The sequence below is a fragment of the Lepidochelys kempii genome, chromosome 3, assembly GCF_965140285.1.
Source record: "Lepidochelys kempii isolate rLepKem1 chromosome 3, rLepKem1.hap1, whole genome shotgun sequence".
Classification (NCBI taxonomy): domain Eukaryota; kingdom Metazoa; phylum Chordata; order Testudines; family Cheloniidae; genus Lepidochelys; species Lepidochelys kempii.
This window is the reverse complement of record NC_136382.1, coordinates 155,679,457-155,696,438: the sequence shown is the minus strand read 5'-3', so window position 1 is coordinate 155,696,438 and position 16,982 is coordinate 155,679,457. Positions and strand designations below refer to the sequence as shown.

General features: G+C 40.9%; 1 protein-coding gene across 2 annotated transcripts in view; it reads right to left on the bottom strand.

The window, feature by feature from the left end:
• PPP1CB (protein phosphatase 1 catalytic subunit beta) overlaps nucleotides 1-16,982 on the bottom strand; it is a 60,717-nt gene that overhangs the window by 23,094 nt on the left and 20,641 nt on the right. For both annotated transcript variants that reach the window (XM_073338619.1, XM_073338617.1), the window contains 3 exons: nucleotides 15,034-15,165; nucleotides 5,830-6,060; nucleotides 5,354-5,458 (listed from right to left, as the gene is read on the bottom strand). In XM_073338619.1, coding sequence (XP_073194720.1) covers nucleotides 5,354-5,458; nucleotides 5,830-6,060; nucleotides 15,034-15,133 — 436 coding nt within the window. In that variant the 5' untranslated portion in view covers nucleotides 15,134-15,165. The remainder of the gene's footprint in view (nucleotides 1-5,353; nucleotides 5,459-5,829; nucleotides 6,061-15,033; nucleotides 15,166-16,982) is intronic.

Below are 16,982 nucleotides of genomic sequence, written 5' to 3'. Positions count from 1 at the left end.
CAGCATGGATTCACCAAGGGCAAGTCATGCTTGACTCATCTAATTGCCTTCTATGACGAGATAACTGGCTCTGTGGATGAAGGGAAAGCAGTGGACGTGTTGTTCCTTGACTTTAGCAAAGCTTTTGACACTGTTTCCCACAGTATTCTTGCCAGCAAGTTAAAGAAGTATGGGCTGGATGAATGGACTATAAGGTGGATAGAAAGCTGGTTAGATTGTTGGGCTCAACAGGTAGTGATCAATGGCTCCATGTCTAGTTGGCAACCGGTTTCAAGTGGAGCATGCCAAGGGTCGGTCCTGGGGCCAGTTTTGTTCAATATCTTCATAAATGATCTGGAGGATGGTGTTGATTGCACCCTCAGCAAGTTTGCAGATGACACTAAACTGGGAGGAGAGGTAGATACGCTGGAGGGTAGGGATAGGATACAGAGGGCCCTAGACAAATTGGAGGATTGGGCCAAAAGAAATCTGATGAGGTTCAACAAGGACAAGTGCAGAGTCCTGCACTTAGGACAGAAGAATCCAGTGCACCGCTATAGACTAGGGACCGAATGGCTCGGCAGCAGTTCTGTAGAAAAGGACATAGGGGTTACAGTGGACGAGAAGCTGGATATGAGTCAACAGTGTGCCATTGTTGCTAATACGACCAATGGCATTTTGGGATGTATAAGTAGGGGCATTGCCAGCAGATCGAGGGACATGATTGTTCCCCTCTATTCAACACTGGTGAGGCCTCATCCGGAGTACTGTGTCCAGTTTTGGGCCCCACACTAGAAGGATGTGGAAAAATTGGAAAACGTCCAGCGGAGGGCAACAAAAATGATTAGGGGACTGGAACACGAGTTATGAGGAGAGGCTGAGGGAACTGGGATTGTTTAGTCTGCGGAAGAGAAGAATGAAGGGGGATTTGATAGCTGCATTCAACTGTTTAAATGGGGTTTCAAAGAGGATGGCTCTAGACTGTTCTCAGTGGTAGCTGATGACAGAACAAGGAGTAATGGTCTCAAGTTGCAGTGGGGGAGGTTTAGGTTGGATATTAGGAAAAAATTTTTCACTAGGAGGGTGGAGAAACACTGGAATGCGGTACCTAGGGAGCGGGTGGAATCTCCTTCCTTAGAAGTTTTTAAGGTCAGGTTTGACAAAGCCCTGGCTGGGATGATTTAATTGGGGATCAGTCCTGCTCTGAGCAGGGGGCTGGACTAGATGACCTCCTGTGGTCCCTTCCAACCCTGATATTCTATGATTCTATACTACTGGGACCTTTGAGCTAACAGAAAAAGGCATAAGAGGAACCAATGTCTGGAAGCTGAAGTCAGACAAAATCAAGTTAAAAATTTTGTCTCGTTTCTAACAATGAGGGTGACTAGCCATTGAAACAAACTACCGAGTGGTGGAATCCCCATTTTTGAGTCTTTAAGCATCTTTTAGAAAGGAATACCTTAGTCAAACAAGTTATCAGGCTGTATACTGGGTCAAGTACTGTAGTCTGTCTTATAAAGGTAAGACAGATGATTTAATAGTCCCTTCTGAACTTATAGATGTCCTAATTCATGATATTTCCTCAAGATGGAGTCCAGATTCTGTCTTCCATATCCATGATAGGGGTAAGTTAAAAGGCTAATGGGATGGAAGACTCTCCACAGACTGTGACCACTTGGCCAATCTTTGTGAGGACCATCACTTTTCTGCAGTACCAGTGGGAGACTGTGAAATGTACAGCCTGGAGTTGTGGAGAACAGACAATTCTGGATTTCTCCAAGTATATCTTGGCCAACTTCTTGGAGAAGGGAAATGTTCGCAGGACTTGTCTATATGGGGGATTTGTCCCTATACTTAGTATAAACTCCAAGTGTAGAGACAAGTAGCACTATCTACCTCAGTTTCAAGTAGAAGCAAAACTGCAACTTATGAGTGCTGCTTGCCTGTCTACACCAGATATTTACTCTAGTGCAGTTACCCTGCTGGCTGAAATCCCCAATGGAGACAAAGCCACACCCTTTCAAACCCCTAGGAATCTTTGTCCTAACAATCCCCTTCAAGGGCAAATCGTACTAAGGCATTGGACCCTACTAATTTGCTTATTAATCAGGTCATCAGAATTAAAAAAATCCACGTTCTTTTCCTTATCAAATGCCTTTGGCTTTCTCTTAGGGGCAGACCCTTGACCTTTCAGAGTTTTTGCCTTTTCAACCCTGATTTACATTTACTGTCTGGTTCTGGAAAGAATAATCACAGGACGAAGAAGGGGAGCAGCAGAGGGAAGGTAAAGCATATGGAGCTGATCCACTAAGGACAGCAGTTAGAGTGAACTCCCACAGAAAGCATTCCTTACTACCCTTTTGGCATATTTTTGAGTTAGGGCCCTGTCAAATATAAAGGGAAGGGTAAATCCCTTTAAAATCCCTCCTGGCCAGAGGAAAAATCCTTTCACCTGTAAAGGGTTAAGAAGCTAAAAGTAACCTCGCTGGCACCTGACCAAAATGACCAATGAGGAGACAAGATACTTACTTTCAAAAGCTGGGAGGAGGGAGAAAAACAAAGGGTCTGCGTCTGTCTGTGTGATGCTTTTGCTGGGGACAGAACAGGAATGGAGTCTTAGAATTTAGTAAGTAATCTAGCTAGGTATGTGTTAGATTATGATTTCTTTAAATGGCTGAGAAAATAGCTGTGCTGAATAGAATGAATATTCCTGTCTGTGTGTCTTTTTTGTAACTTAAGGTTTTGCCTAGAGGGATTCTCTATGTTTTGAATCTAATTACCCTGTAAGATATTTACCATCCTGATTTTACAGAGGTGATTCTTTTTTACTTCTATTAAAAGTCTTCTTGTAAGGAAACTGAATGCTTTTTCATTGTTCTAAGATCCAACGGTTTGGGTCTGTGGTCACCTATGCAAATTGGTGAGGATTTTTACCAAACCTTCCCCAGGAAGTGCGGTGCAAGGGTTGGGAGGATTTTGGGGGGAAAGATGTTTCCAAACAACGGTTTCTCAGGAACCCAGATAAAGTTTGGTGGTGGCAGTGGAAGTCCAAGGGCAAAGGGTAAAATAGTTTGTACCTTGGGAAAGTTTTAACCTAAGCTGGTAAAAGTAAGCTTAGGAGGTTTTCAGGCAGGTCCCCACATCTGTACCCTAGAGTTCAGAGTGGGGAAGGAACCTTGACATGGTGGCAGAGCGGTGGGATTAACTTGAAATCATTGAGATCAATCTGAGATTTTTTGATCCAGAAAAACAGATTTTAAAAGGAAATTTTTAAAATCCTTTGTGCTGCTAGAAAGCAGGTCTCCAACTGGCAATAGTTGGAAGTTTTTTTTATTTTGCTTTGCTTTGGGGCCAGAGCAGAGACAAAAGGGAATTGTCTTTGGGAGCTGCAGTTTCTCTTCCTAAAGGCAGAGTAGTTAACCTCCTGCAGGGAAATTCACAAGTCTTCACAGACCGAAGAGCAACTAGAGGAGATTTCTACCTAGCTGCATGAAGACAAAAGTGTTAGTTTTTGGGTTTTTTAGGATTTTGATTTTTTTTTTTTTTGGAAGATGACGACTTTTAATAGAAGTAAAAAAGAATCACCTGTAAAGTCAGGATGGTAAATACCTTACAGGGTTATTAGATTCAAAACATAGAATCCCTCTAGGCAAAACCTTAAGTTACAAAAAAAAGACACACAGACAGGAATATTCATTCTATTCAGCACAGCTATTTTCTCAGCCATTTAAAGAAATCATAATCTAACACATACCTAGCTAGATTACTTACTAAATTCTAAGACTCCATTCCTGTTCTGTCCCCAGCAAAAGCATCACACAGACAGACGCAGACCCTTTGTTTTTCTCCCTCCTCCCAGCTTTTGAAAGTAAGTATCTTGTCTCCTCATTGGTCATTTTGGTCAGGTGCCAGCGAGGTTACTTTTAGCTTCTTAACCCTTTACAGGTGAGAGGATTTTTCCTCTGGCCAGGGGGGATTTTAAAGGGGTTTACCCTTCCCTTTATATTTATGACAGACCCATATTTTTGAGTTAGGGTCTATAAGTAATATTCCCCTACTGCTCTTGTGAGGGGAAACAAAAGTTATGGAGGTTGCCAGAGTCTTCAGCTTCTGCAAAGAGAAGATAATCCTTATTAGAAGAGGGCTGGAGCACCAACAGCTGTGATGTGCCATGGCTGCAGTCCTGCAGCATTTTATTATTCTGCACCATCAGGGGAAGAAGGGTAGAGACTTGAAGTAAGCAAAGGCATTAAAAGTCAGGTGGCAGTAGAGCGATGGCTCTTTTGAGATGCTACTGACCCAAGAAGGGGAGGGGAAGTGCTTAAGAAACAGGATTGGACAACTGCTCAGCAGCTCTTGCAAAAGGCTGCGGGTCCCATGCCCCACATTGGATTGGGAAAATGGAAGTCTGAGCTCCAATTTAGGCAGCCTCCAGTTGCTGGGCAAAACAGGGGCTACTACGCTCACTCCCTGAATCTTGAGGCAAAACTGAGCCAAAGCCTCCTACTTTGTTACCACTGCCTTGCTGTAAGAAGCATTCCTGTTCACCAAGAAAGCAGAAGGAAATTTAGAGCCCGGGCCTGCTCCAGTCAGCCTTGAGGGAGGTACAGGAGGCATAACTGCAGCACCATGACGCCCATAGCTGGAGCAGTTTGGGCACAAAACACTACAGGCGTGGCTGTGCTCACTTGGATGGCTGATCATTCTACAAGGAGGTAAATATGTTACATTCTGCCTAGGATCCAGTGAGAAAAAGTGAAGAAAGCAAAGAAGCTAGCTGTGGAGGGAATGGATATGAGCAGGGAGAAAAAGCCTTGTAAGCCATTGAATGTTCATATAGATGAGAAAAATACACTGGTCCATACGACTGGACACAGGAGCAGGGGGGGGAACAAAAAGCTGTACAAACTTGTCAAATACAGAGGCAAACAAGTTTGTTATCCCACAATTGGACAATTTATTATGCAATTCTTTGGGAGTGGGAGGAGGGAATCAGCATGTAAGTCAATTCTTTAAAGCTGACCTCACATTAAATTTCAGACTGATTCTGAAGAAGAAACGTGCAATTTTTGGTCTGTCTTTTCTGTTATTTTGCACAAGGACTTAGGCATATTGGAAGATAAATGCAAAGATCCTGTTCCTGAGCACAACAATAAGGGAGAACAGAGAGTGAGGATGATAAGATCCGAACAGGAATAAGCCACAGTTATCTTAATGGTGCCATTAAAGTTACTCTCAATAATAATTTAATTGCTATTGTATGAAACATAGGACAATGTTTTAGTCTGATCCTGGGCTGGAAATTTATGCTAATTATGCAATGGATAGGAAAAATATAACTACATTCACCGTCAGATTGAAGTAATTATCTTACCTCCATGACAGCAGAAGATCTTCTCATCCACAATGGCTGCAATAGGCAGACAGTTAAAGCAGTCTGTGAATGTCTTCCAAAGTTTAATATTAAATCGCCGTTTGCCTGCAGGAACAGAATAGTCTATTAGGAAAGGAATTATACAGCCAACCTACAATGTGTATTATACCCTGCACAAAGATGTAGGTAAAGTCTGAAAGCTGAACTATTCAAGTTTCACAAAACCTGTGAAGATGATCACCTGTTAAGGCATTTCACAGTAAGTTTACTTCAAGTAAAAACACACATGTAAAACTAAGTATTAAGAGACATAAGGTATGTTTCAAAATAATTTATGGAAAGCTTTTCCTACAGACTGCTTTGATAAATTCTTGCAAGGAAAAACAGACATTATTTGGTTAAAAATAATCTACTTTCTACTCCTACAATATATTGTTAAATAGAAGCAACTTTTGAGAACTAGAAGGTTTTCTTACATTCATCATAGAATCCATAGATACGATTAATGCTAGCACACTCATGGTTTCCTCTTAGGAGAAAGAAGTTTTCTGGATACTTGATTTTGTATGCCAGTAATAAGCAGATGGTTTCCAGAGACTGCTTGCCTCTGTCTACGTAATCTCCCAGGAAAAGATAGTTGGCTTCTGGTGGGAATCCTCCATACTCAAACAATCGAAGTAAATCTGTATATTGCCCATGAATGTCACCTGAGTAAGGTAAATTTAAAGAAATAAAGATTAGTACAATATTATAAATATCTTACTGAAACCAAGACATTGAATTAGTACTCATTTTAGAGGGTCAGTTAAGAATTGAGAGGCAGTTGACGGACTGATATTCTGGCAAGATCTTTCAGATGGTCTGTTGAGAAAGGATAAAGAAAGCCAAAATGGAAGCACTCAATCTATGGAAATTGCCCACAAGATTTACAGAGAATTGCAGCGTCAGTTCTGGAAACATTCTGAAGGGTACCGAATCTTCCTTTCAATTTACCTAAGTAGTCCCCAGAAAAGATGGGAAATTCCAGTTTATTTGTACAAATTTAAAAACTTAAATTCAGAAGAAAGCTGGCTTGATGCAACTAATACACAGTAGAAGGTGGCAAGTCTAACTATTTTTAAAAAGCAAAGCAACTTGTAGGTTTGTATGCCAACTACCACACACTCTGCTCTCCTCCCAAAAGCAATCAGTAAAGAAACTGGACAAATCAATAGAGGCAGGTGCTGCATTAAGCTATTCTAAATTTGTTTTATACCCTACAAAGTCATAACAGTTGACCTGCTGGTCACCCCGGCAATATTACAGCTATTATACAATGTCATTGGACAAGGTAGCTTGGCTAAGTGCCTTCCTTCATGGAATTGTGTGCGCGCGTGTAATTTGCTATACCACATGGTGCAGAACTCTTGAAAATCATATCCTATACAAAAGATATCCAGCAAACTTGCAAGTAGTTAATTAAAAACTGCTACAATAAGTATTATTTGACAAATTATTCAGCCAGATTCACGTACCACTTACCATATATTCCACAACGGGCCACTTCCAAAAAAAAAATAGGCAGGCTGCATGGTGCAACAGTTCTATGGTTACTAGTTGGCACAGAATACTATATCACACAGAGGCTGGCTAACTATAACTGTGTAGATGGGTGTGATGGAAGAAGAATAGAAACTTAAACACTAAAGAATTCTCTAAAATTACTTGTGTATAGGAAGGCAGTGAGGCTTACAAGATAGATCACTGGACTGTGGTTCTATTCCTGGCTTTGCCACTGGTCTACTGGGTGACCTTGGGTAAGTCTCTTCATCTTGCTATGCTTCAGTTTCCCCATCTGTAAAATGGGAATATGATACTCCCATTGTAAAGTCATAGATTCATAGATATTTAGGTCAGAAGGGACCATTATGATCATCTAGTCTGACCTCCTGCACAATGCAGGCCACAGAATTTCACCCACCACTCCTAAAAAAGACCTCACACCTATATCTGTGCTATTTAAGTCCTCAAATTGTAGTTTGAAGACCTCAAGGAGCAGAGAATCCTCCAGCAAGTGACCCGTGCCCCATGCTACAGAGGAAGGCGAAAAACCTCCAGGGCCTTCCAATCTGCCCTGGAGGAAAATTCCTTCCCGACCCCAAATATGGCGATCAGCTAAACCCTGAGCATATGGGCAAGATTCATCAGCCAGATACTACAGAAAATTCTTTCCCGGGTAACTTGGATCTTACCCCATCTAAAAACCCATCACAGGCCATTGGGCCTATTTACCATGAATATTTAATTACCAAAACCATGTTATCCCATCATACCATCTCCTCCATAAACTTATCGAGTTTAATCTTAAAGCAAGATAGATCTTTTGCCCCCACTACTTCCCTCGGAAGGCTATTCCAAAACTTCACTCCTCTGATGGTTAGAAACCTTCGTCTAATTTCTAATCTAAATTTCCTAGTGGCCAGTTTATATCCATTTGTTCTTGTGTCCACATTGGTACTGAGTTTAAATAATTCCTCTCCCTCTCTGGTATTTATCCCTCTGATATATTTATAGAGAGCAATCATATCTCCCCTCAACCTTCTTTTAGTTAGGCTAAACAAGCCAAGCTCCTTGAGTCTCCTTTCATAAGACAAGTTTTCCATTCCTCAGATCATCCTAGTAGCCCTTCTCTGTACCTGTTCCAGTTTGAATTCATCCTTCTTAAACATGGGAGACCAGAACTGCACACAGTATTCCAGGTGAGGTCTCACCAGTGCCTTATATAATGGTACTAAAACCTCCTTATCCCTACTGGAAATACCTCTCCTGATGCATCCCAAGACGACATTAGCTTTTTTCACAGCCATATCACATTGGCAGCTCATAGTCATCCTATGATCAACCAATACTCCAAGGTCCTTTTCCTCCTCCGTTACTTCTAGTTGATGCGTCCCTAGCTTATAACTAAAATTCTTGTTATTAATCCCTAAATGCATGACCTTACACTTCTCACTATTAAATTTCATCCTATTCCTATTACTCCAGTTTACAAGGTCATCCAGATCCTCCTGTAGGGTATCCCTGTCCTTCTCTAAATTAGCAATACCTCCCAGCTTTGTATCATCTGCAGACTTTATTAGCACACTCCCACTTTTTGTGCCCAGGTCAGTAATAAAAAGATTAAATAAGATTGGTCCCAAAACTGATCCTTGAGGAACTCCACTGGTAACCTCCCTCCAACTTGACAGTTCACCTTTCAGTAGGACCCGTTGTAGTCTCCCCTTTAACCAATTCCCTATCCACCTTTCAATTTTCCTATTGATGCCCAGCTTATCCAATTTAATAATTCCCCATGTGGCACAGTATCAAACGCCTTACTAAAATCTAAGTAAATTAGATCCACTGCGTTTCCTTTATCTAAAAAATCTGTTACTCTCTCAAAGAAGGAGATCAGGTTGGTTTGGCACGATCTACCTTTTGTAAAACCATGTTGTATTTTGTCCCATTTACCATTGACTTCAATGTCCTTAACTACTTTCTCCTTCAAAATTTTTTCCAAGACCTTGCATACTACAGATGTCAAACTAACAGGCCTATAATTACTTGGATCACTTTTTTTCCCCTTTCTTAAAAATAGGAACTATGTTAGCAATTCTCCAATCATACGGTACAACCCCTGAGTTTACAGATTCATTAAAAATTCTTGCTAATGGGCTTGCAATTTCTTGTGCCAATTCTTTTAATATTCTTGGATGAAGATTATCTGGGCCCCCCGATTTAGTCCCATTAAGCTGTTTGAGTTTCGCTTCTACCTCAGATATGGTGATGTCTACCTCCATATCCTCATTCCCATTTATCATGCTACCATTATCCCTAAGATCCTCTTTAGTCTTATTAAAGACTGAGGCAAAGTATTTGTTTAGATATTGGGCCATGCCTAGATTATCCTTGACCTCCACTCCATCCTCAGTTTTTAGCGGTCCCACTTCTTTCTTTGTTTTCTTCCTATTTATATGACTATAGAACCTTTTACTATTGGTTTTAATTCCCTTTGCAAGGTCCAACTCTACTTGACTTTTAGCCTGTCTCACTTTATCCCTACATATTCTGACCTCAATAAGGTAGCTTTCCTTACTGATCCCTCCCTTCTTCCACTCCCTATATGCTTTCTGCTTTTTCTTAATTACCTCTCTAAGATGCTTGCTCATCCAGCTTGGTCTACAACTCCTGCCTATGAATTTTTTCCCCTTTCTTGGGATGCAGGCTTCCGATAGCTTCTGCAGCTTTAATTTAAAATAATCCCAGGCCTCCTCTACCTTTAAACCCATAAATTCTTCAGTCCAATCCACTTCCCTAACTAATTTCCTTAATTTTTGAAAGTCAGCCCTTTTGAAATCAAAAACCCTAGTTGCAGATTTATTTTTGTTAATCCTTCCATTCAATTTGAACTGAATTAGCTCATGATCACTTGAGCCAAGATTATCCCCTACAACCATTTCCTCTATGAGGTCCTCATTACTCACCAAGACCAAATCTAAAATGGCATCCCCTCTAGTCGGTTCAGCAACTACTTGCTGAAGGAATCCATCAGCTATCGCATCTAGGAAAATCTGAGCCCTATTATTATTACTAGCACTCGTCCTCCAGTCTATATCTGGGAAGTTAAAGTCTCCCATGATCACACAGTTTCCATTAGTATTTACTTTATTAAAAACATTAAAAAGGGCTCTATCCATATCCAGATTAGATCCCGGCAGTCTATAGCACACCCCAAGCACTATCCCAGGGGAGGCTCTAATAGTTTTCTTCCCCAATTTAATTGTTGCCCAGACAGACTCAGTCATATCCATTTCATTGCTTCTTATTTCTTTACATTCTATCTCATCATTGATATACAGTGCTACTCCACCACCTTTACCTTTATTTCAGTCTTTCCTAAACAGCACATACCCTTCAATACCTGTAGCCCAGTCATGACTACTATTCCACCAGGTCTCTGTTATACCTATAATATCTGGTTTCACTTCCTGCACCAGTAACTCTAGTTCCTCCATTTTGTTACCTAGGCTCCTTGCATTAGTGTACAAACATCTTAATTTTTGCTGTTTTGAGTCCTTTGAGACCTACTGTTAAAATAGCTATGTACCCTTGCTATTTGCAGCATTCATCACATAAGCATACTACGGACTGATTTAAAGAGTGTAAGTTTATACTTCTTGATCCATTTATGTTTTAACTGATTTGTAGAACACTTCGATGTGATCTAGTTTGACTGCTGGCAAAATGGTGAAGTACCTCCTACAGAGGTCAAGCGAAGATGCTTCTTGCTAACTGCAATCCAGTCTCAGTTTCCAGAGGCTTTTTGAACAAACAAGCCCAAGCTCCTCTCCATACTCTACATGCTTAGGTCCATGTCTTTTTGCCTTCTCTGTTTTAAGTTATAGAATCATAGAATATCAGGGTTGGAAGGGACCTCAGGAGGTCATCTAGTCCAACCCCCTGCTCAAAGCAGGACCAATCCCCAATTTTTGCCCCCGATTCCTAAATGGCCCCCTCAAGGATTGAACTCACAACCCTGGGTTTAGCAGGCCAATGCTCAAACCACTGAGCTATCCCTCCCCCCAAAAAGTGCAGAAGCTAACAGGACTTCAGAACCACACCCATCTCTTTAGAATCTTCCTTTTTCATGCATCAGAACACTAATTGCAACAGAGAAGGTGGATAATGTAAGAGGTAGAGAATATAATATTTTATGGAGTGATCCACAACATGATCAGATAGGTATGGGAATCATGATGGGATATCTCACTGCTGCAGTGAGAGCTGGGGGGAGTCCTCTCTTCCCGCCACAACCTAGGGCAGCCTGCACCCCAAACCCCTTATCCCCACCAGAGACTGCACCCCAATGCCCTATCCCAGCCCTGAGCCCCCTCCTACACCCAAACTCCCTCCCACACCCCACCCACCCCCTCCCGATCCAAACTCTCTACCCCTGCCCAGAGCTCTCTCCTGTACCCTGAACCCCTCATATCTGGCTCCACCCCAGAACCTGCATCCCCACCCTGAGCTGCCTCTCATACTCCAAACCCCTTGGGTCCACCCCCACACACCCAAGAGCCACCTCCTGCACCCCAAAACCCTCATCCCTGTTCCCCTAGCCCCGAGCCCCCTCCTACACTCCAAACCCCTCTGACCTACCCCCACCACACATCACCTCCACAGTGATGCACATAATAAAATTCATTCTGCACATGGATATTTAAAAAAGGGAACGTTGTCCTAGAATTATAATTTTTCTTTAAAGGGACATTAAACCTTATGCTTCAGGGTTTAAGCCAGTCTCTAACAACAACAGATAAGGATGAGACCTAATGCAGAAGGCAGATTATCCCACACCTTCAGAGATCTTTGTGAAATGTAGAATCTGGTACTGGTCATTGTCAGACAGGCTAGATGGACCTCAAATGAGTTCCAGTCTGGCTATTCCTCTTAAAATGTTCAAGAAGCACTATAAGAAAGATAGTCATTTATATTTATTTCATGCCATGTCCCTGGTCCACTGAAGAAAAAAAATGTAATAGAATACAAGCTTATTAGCTTGGTGTATGGCAGTGGTTTTCAACCTTTTTTCATTTGCGGACACAAATTCAAAAATTCAAAAAAAACTCCTAAAAAAATTCAAATGGAGGAAATCTTAGTCTGTGGACCCTGCGGAGTCCGTGGACCACTGGTTTAAAACAACTAGCGTATGGAGTTAAAGCTATTGCTGTACACAATTCACTAGGTTAAACATTTATGCTGCTTATTCCAGAGAAAGTTACGTAGCTTGTATGAAGAGGGGCCCAGAAGCCAATTTGGTGTTTGAGGACACTTGCTATCCTGGATCTGTCATAATACTAGACAAACTCTATTATTTGACTTTGTGTCTAGTTTAGTTACTGATTCCTTTAAAGAGAAAGATGGTTAAGCCAAAGTAAGCAAATTCTTACAGTGCATACTGATACAGTTAGTCTTTCCCTTAGATATACAAGGCAATGGTCACAGAAGAAGAGAGGGATTTTGTTTGTTTAAGTTTTCCTTTACAGCCTGGTACCTTGTAGACAAATACCTAGATGCATATTGAACTAGAACTAGCATCTGACAAAGATCACAAAGATGCTGCAAAGATGACAACGTTTGTAGGCCACTAGGGCATAAACTGGAGCAGAACGCTCCTTCAGACCAATATTTAGGGCAGAGTAGTATTAGGTGAATGGGTATACATATTCTATCCATACTTTCAATAAGCCTAATTTAACAACGTAACTAAGGATATGGAACTTAACTGTCAGCCACCAACTAAGCATATTACATGGATAATCAATAAAATATTTGGGTAACGTTTCATTATATTTTGTTTGGAATTAGACCCAGTGGTGAGCTGGAGCCGGTTGGCACTGGTTTGTGTGAACCGGTTGTTAAATTTTGAAGCCGGTTTAGAACCGGTTGTTAAAGGTGTGGGCAAATTCCGGCCCACGGGACCATCCTGTCCAGCCCACCTGAGCTCTCGGCTGGCGAGGCTCCCCTGAGAATCCCTTTTTAATTTTTACTCCCCCGGCGGCGCTCTGGGTCTTCGGCGACACTTCAGCAGCGGGTCCTTCACTCGCTCTGGGTCTTCGGCAGCATGTCCTTCAGTGCCACTGAAGACCCAGAGTGACTGAAGGAACCGGTTCTTCAGCTGTTGGCAGCTCATCACTGATTAGACCCACAGTCAAGTGTTGAAAGAGGATAACTGGACAATATTTTGCAGAAACCATTTTGTAAGTAGGCCATGACTCCACATTTAGTAATCTGTTCAAGATGCTTGATAGATACAAGTTTTGAGCTAAACTGCAAGTCAAATCTGAAGCCTGCCAGAACAAGAACTACATTGTTTTTAAAGAGAAAACTGGCATAAAATGAAAGTGTGTTATATGAAAGGTATTGGCTTATGTAACCCACATAAATCCCAAACGTATGAGTTAATTTAGCTCTACATTTTAATCTGATTTGACAGTATAAAATCTCATCCCATAGCAGCTCCTTTGATTTGTCTTGAGATAAAATTAAATTACTAGGCCAGATCATTAGTGTAGCTGCACATTGTTTTATTTAAGACTAGTTTAAAAATTATTTCTACCTGGACAAGAGCTTTTCTTAGTCCCCATACATAGGGCTCAAGCTCCCTAAACATCAGAAACATCCTAATGCTTATTTCATGTTCTCCTGCAAGTTACTACTAAAGTTTAGCTTCAGATTTGTTGCCTCATCATTTTCTACATAGAACATCCTCTGAAAAATCAGATCCAAAATTTAGTTTAAAGGGGCATGGGTGCAGATTTGCCTAGTATAATGTGTCTTCTGTTTCAATTAAAATCAGTTTGGATTTAAAATATTCCCGTACATAATTTCATTAGTTTCACATTGGCTTTTTTTTTAACTCAGTTTATTGTTCATACCAAGTGAAGTACAGAGGGTTAACAGCAAAACTAGATTAAGCTTCAGTTTTAAGATCCGTATAACAGGACATGCTTTGGAAAAAAAACCTAGCCATTTAAGATGAGTTTGCCATTAATATTAGGATATTGGTAATTAGAAAAACCCCTGTAATCATATAGCACAAATTACGAAAGTTGATGGTTTCTGCATGACTGGTCTAATCTAAGGGATGGGATGGCCCATGAAAGTCTTTGGGCACACACATGAGCAAATTTGAACCATGACACTTCAGTATTGAATACCTAATTCAAGAAATTCAGGATTTGAACAATACTATGATGCTGCCTTTTCATTACATGCAATGCTTCCGCCCTATGTAAAAGGCTGACAAAAACTGTGGAGTGTTTACTAACCAGCATTGGGAACGATATTGTGCTTGTACAACAATTACTGCAAGACTCCCATTTAAAAAAATAATTACTGAAGTATTGTTTTTGAAAATATCCAGCATTAATTTTATAAAGAGTTAAATAAGGAATTACATGGATTCTAGGTTTACCAATATTTATCTGAAAGGACCTGCCAAAGTCTTCTACAAAGCTTGAAGAGTTCATTACGTAGAACAAAATCAAACTGGTTTAAAAACACACATCCAGTGTAATTACATAAGACAGGGAATTTTAAAATTTCATTTAAATTGCTTGAAGTGAATGGGAATCCATTCTGAGAATACAACTGAATTAATTAAATGTGGCAATGAATGTTGGTTAAAAGACTTTGCATTTTGCATATATTTTGAAACGAACATGTTCTAGTATTATGATATAAGTGTTTATTCTGTGTTTTAATGTGACTCACAATTTACAGAAATACACTTGAAATTAGATCAACACCCCAGCCTAGTGGCTCTCCTCCTCTAGGTGTGGAGCCACACAATTTTCACTACAGACGGTTAGATTTAACCACACTCCACCCTAAATGCTGACAGTCTTTCAGAGTAAATGCTCTACCAACTGTCAATAAGCTCTTCAGTATTCAATCAACGTAATTTCTTATCTAGCTAGTGAAGACCGCCGTTTTTGCAATCCATATTACCCAAGGCCATTTGGCATGTCACTCAGACAAAGATGCAAAACCACCACAAAACCATCTTCAATTTATTATGTTTCCACCATCCCCAATAAAATGCCAATTTTGAAGTATACAACTAGAGATATAAGACAAGATATACCTAATTTACATACCACAAATTTTCAGGGGTGCCTCCAGTTCCAGGAGAATAGGCTGGCTAAGAAAGATTTCTCGCGATTTTATGCACAAGCCCCGAACTTCTGCTTCTGTCATCTGCACGATCTTGCCAGGACGACATCCTCGCACTGAAACAAAATTTTTGCATGTAAATATCACCAAAACATACTTTTGTTTAGGAGGATTGCACAGTGGACGCCTAGCTGCCATATGACTGGCCTTTTATCCACACATTTATACTACTTTCATCACTACAGTGTATTACAGGAATAAAATGTATTATATGTTTAGACTATTGTGGTGGGGGGGACATGAGTATTTAGAGTACACACATCCTTACTGTATCGAGAACTTTAACAATTTAGTTTTCATTTTAACCTTTATCTGAAACAAATTATGTTCTAGCATGGTTTGTGTTAAAGCAACATTAGAAAGATTAATTGGAGGAACTTCTATAAAGAGGCCAAGACTCACCTTTAAAAAAAAAAAAAAGTAAGTGTATCACACAAACATGTCTGACTAGTCTCCACTTCCTATTGAAGAGCTGGCTTATTTCCTGCTATTATGAAATAATATCTACTGGGGAGAAGTCTAACACTTAACTTCTTTCCTGTACACATCAGGGCTCCTTGCATCCCACCATCCTCCTTGGAGTGCCATCCTCCCATTTCTCTCTATCGCACAAGTCCCTGCAACTCCCATGTTCTCTCCCTGATGCCTGAGAACTACTGTGAACCCCATTCTCCCCTCACCATGTGTTGTGCCCACCAACACGCCCCCCCAATTTTCAATACCCATGCCAGCAATTGGGTGTGCAGCACCATTGCCCCTTCCCCATATAGTCAGCTCTTGGGAGAATGGGCAGAGGTGAGATAGCAGAAGGCAATAAGGAGTTCTATCAGCCAGTTCTTTGATCTGCAGACAATTGCAGGGAGCTTGAAGCTGTGGCTTTACTAAACAGAGAAAAGGCACTCATGTCCCCTACTTCCCCTCTTTTGGGGTTTTGATTTCCCCAGAAATCAATAGGGTTCTATCTACTGATGCCTAGAACATTCCATACATTTTGGGATTGATCACATGCCCAATAAAGAGTTATCACATTAGCCAGAAAAATATCAAGACATTATGGCCTCGCAAGTTCAACCAACTAACCAGACAGGTTACAGAGCGTTCCATATGTAGTTTAGAACAAGGAATATTTCACCCTATCTTCAAGGGCAGGATCCAGAAACCAGAGGAAACTGATAGCTGTTCTAGTAAGGTAGGGTAAGAGAGTACTCAATGGTAGATCAAAAGTGGATGCAAACAAGGCTAAAGGATATTCCTATAGTTGATGAAGAATATGGAATACAAAGATAGGGGCTGAAAGCCCCTTAATATCTGGTGGTCAATACTGATGGGGTTATTTTTAAGTGGAATCAAAGGGGCTGGAAGGGACAAAGTTGAAGGCCTCTTTCTCTAACAGCTCAGGGAGGAAGGTGACAAAAGACTATCACTTGCTGGAAGGGATAGTGGAAGAGCAACACCGGCTTTCTGAGGGTATGTCTTCACTGAAGTTTGCCCAGGGTTAGCCTCTGCCCCAGGTTCAGAGGTGCTTTAAGATGAGGGTATAGATTAGAGCCCACCTCCAGTTTAAACTAGGGCTGGAATGCACCCACTTTGCAGTGAAGCCATAGGCCCAAAAAACAAAAACAAAACACCCCACACAAACCAAACCAAACCCTGAATGCCAAAAGTCCTCCAAAGCCCTGTTTCTGTGATTGTTTCATTTAAATTACGATGGTTAAAAGCAGCATTCTTCTTCTGCATAGTAAAGTTTCAAAGCTGTATTATTTCAATGGTTATAAACTTTAGAAAGAACCACCATGATGTTCTGTTCAGAGTTATGAACAACCTCCATTCCCGAGTTGTTCATAACTCTGAGGTTCTACTCTAACAGTTTTAC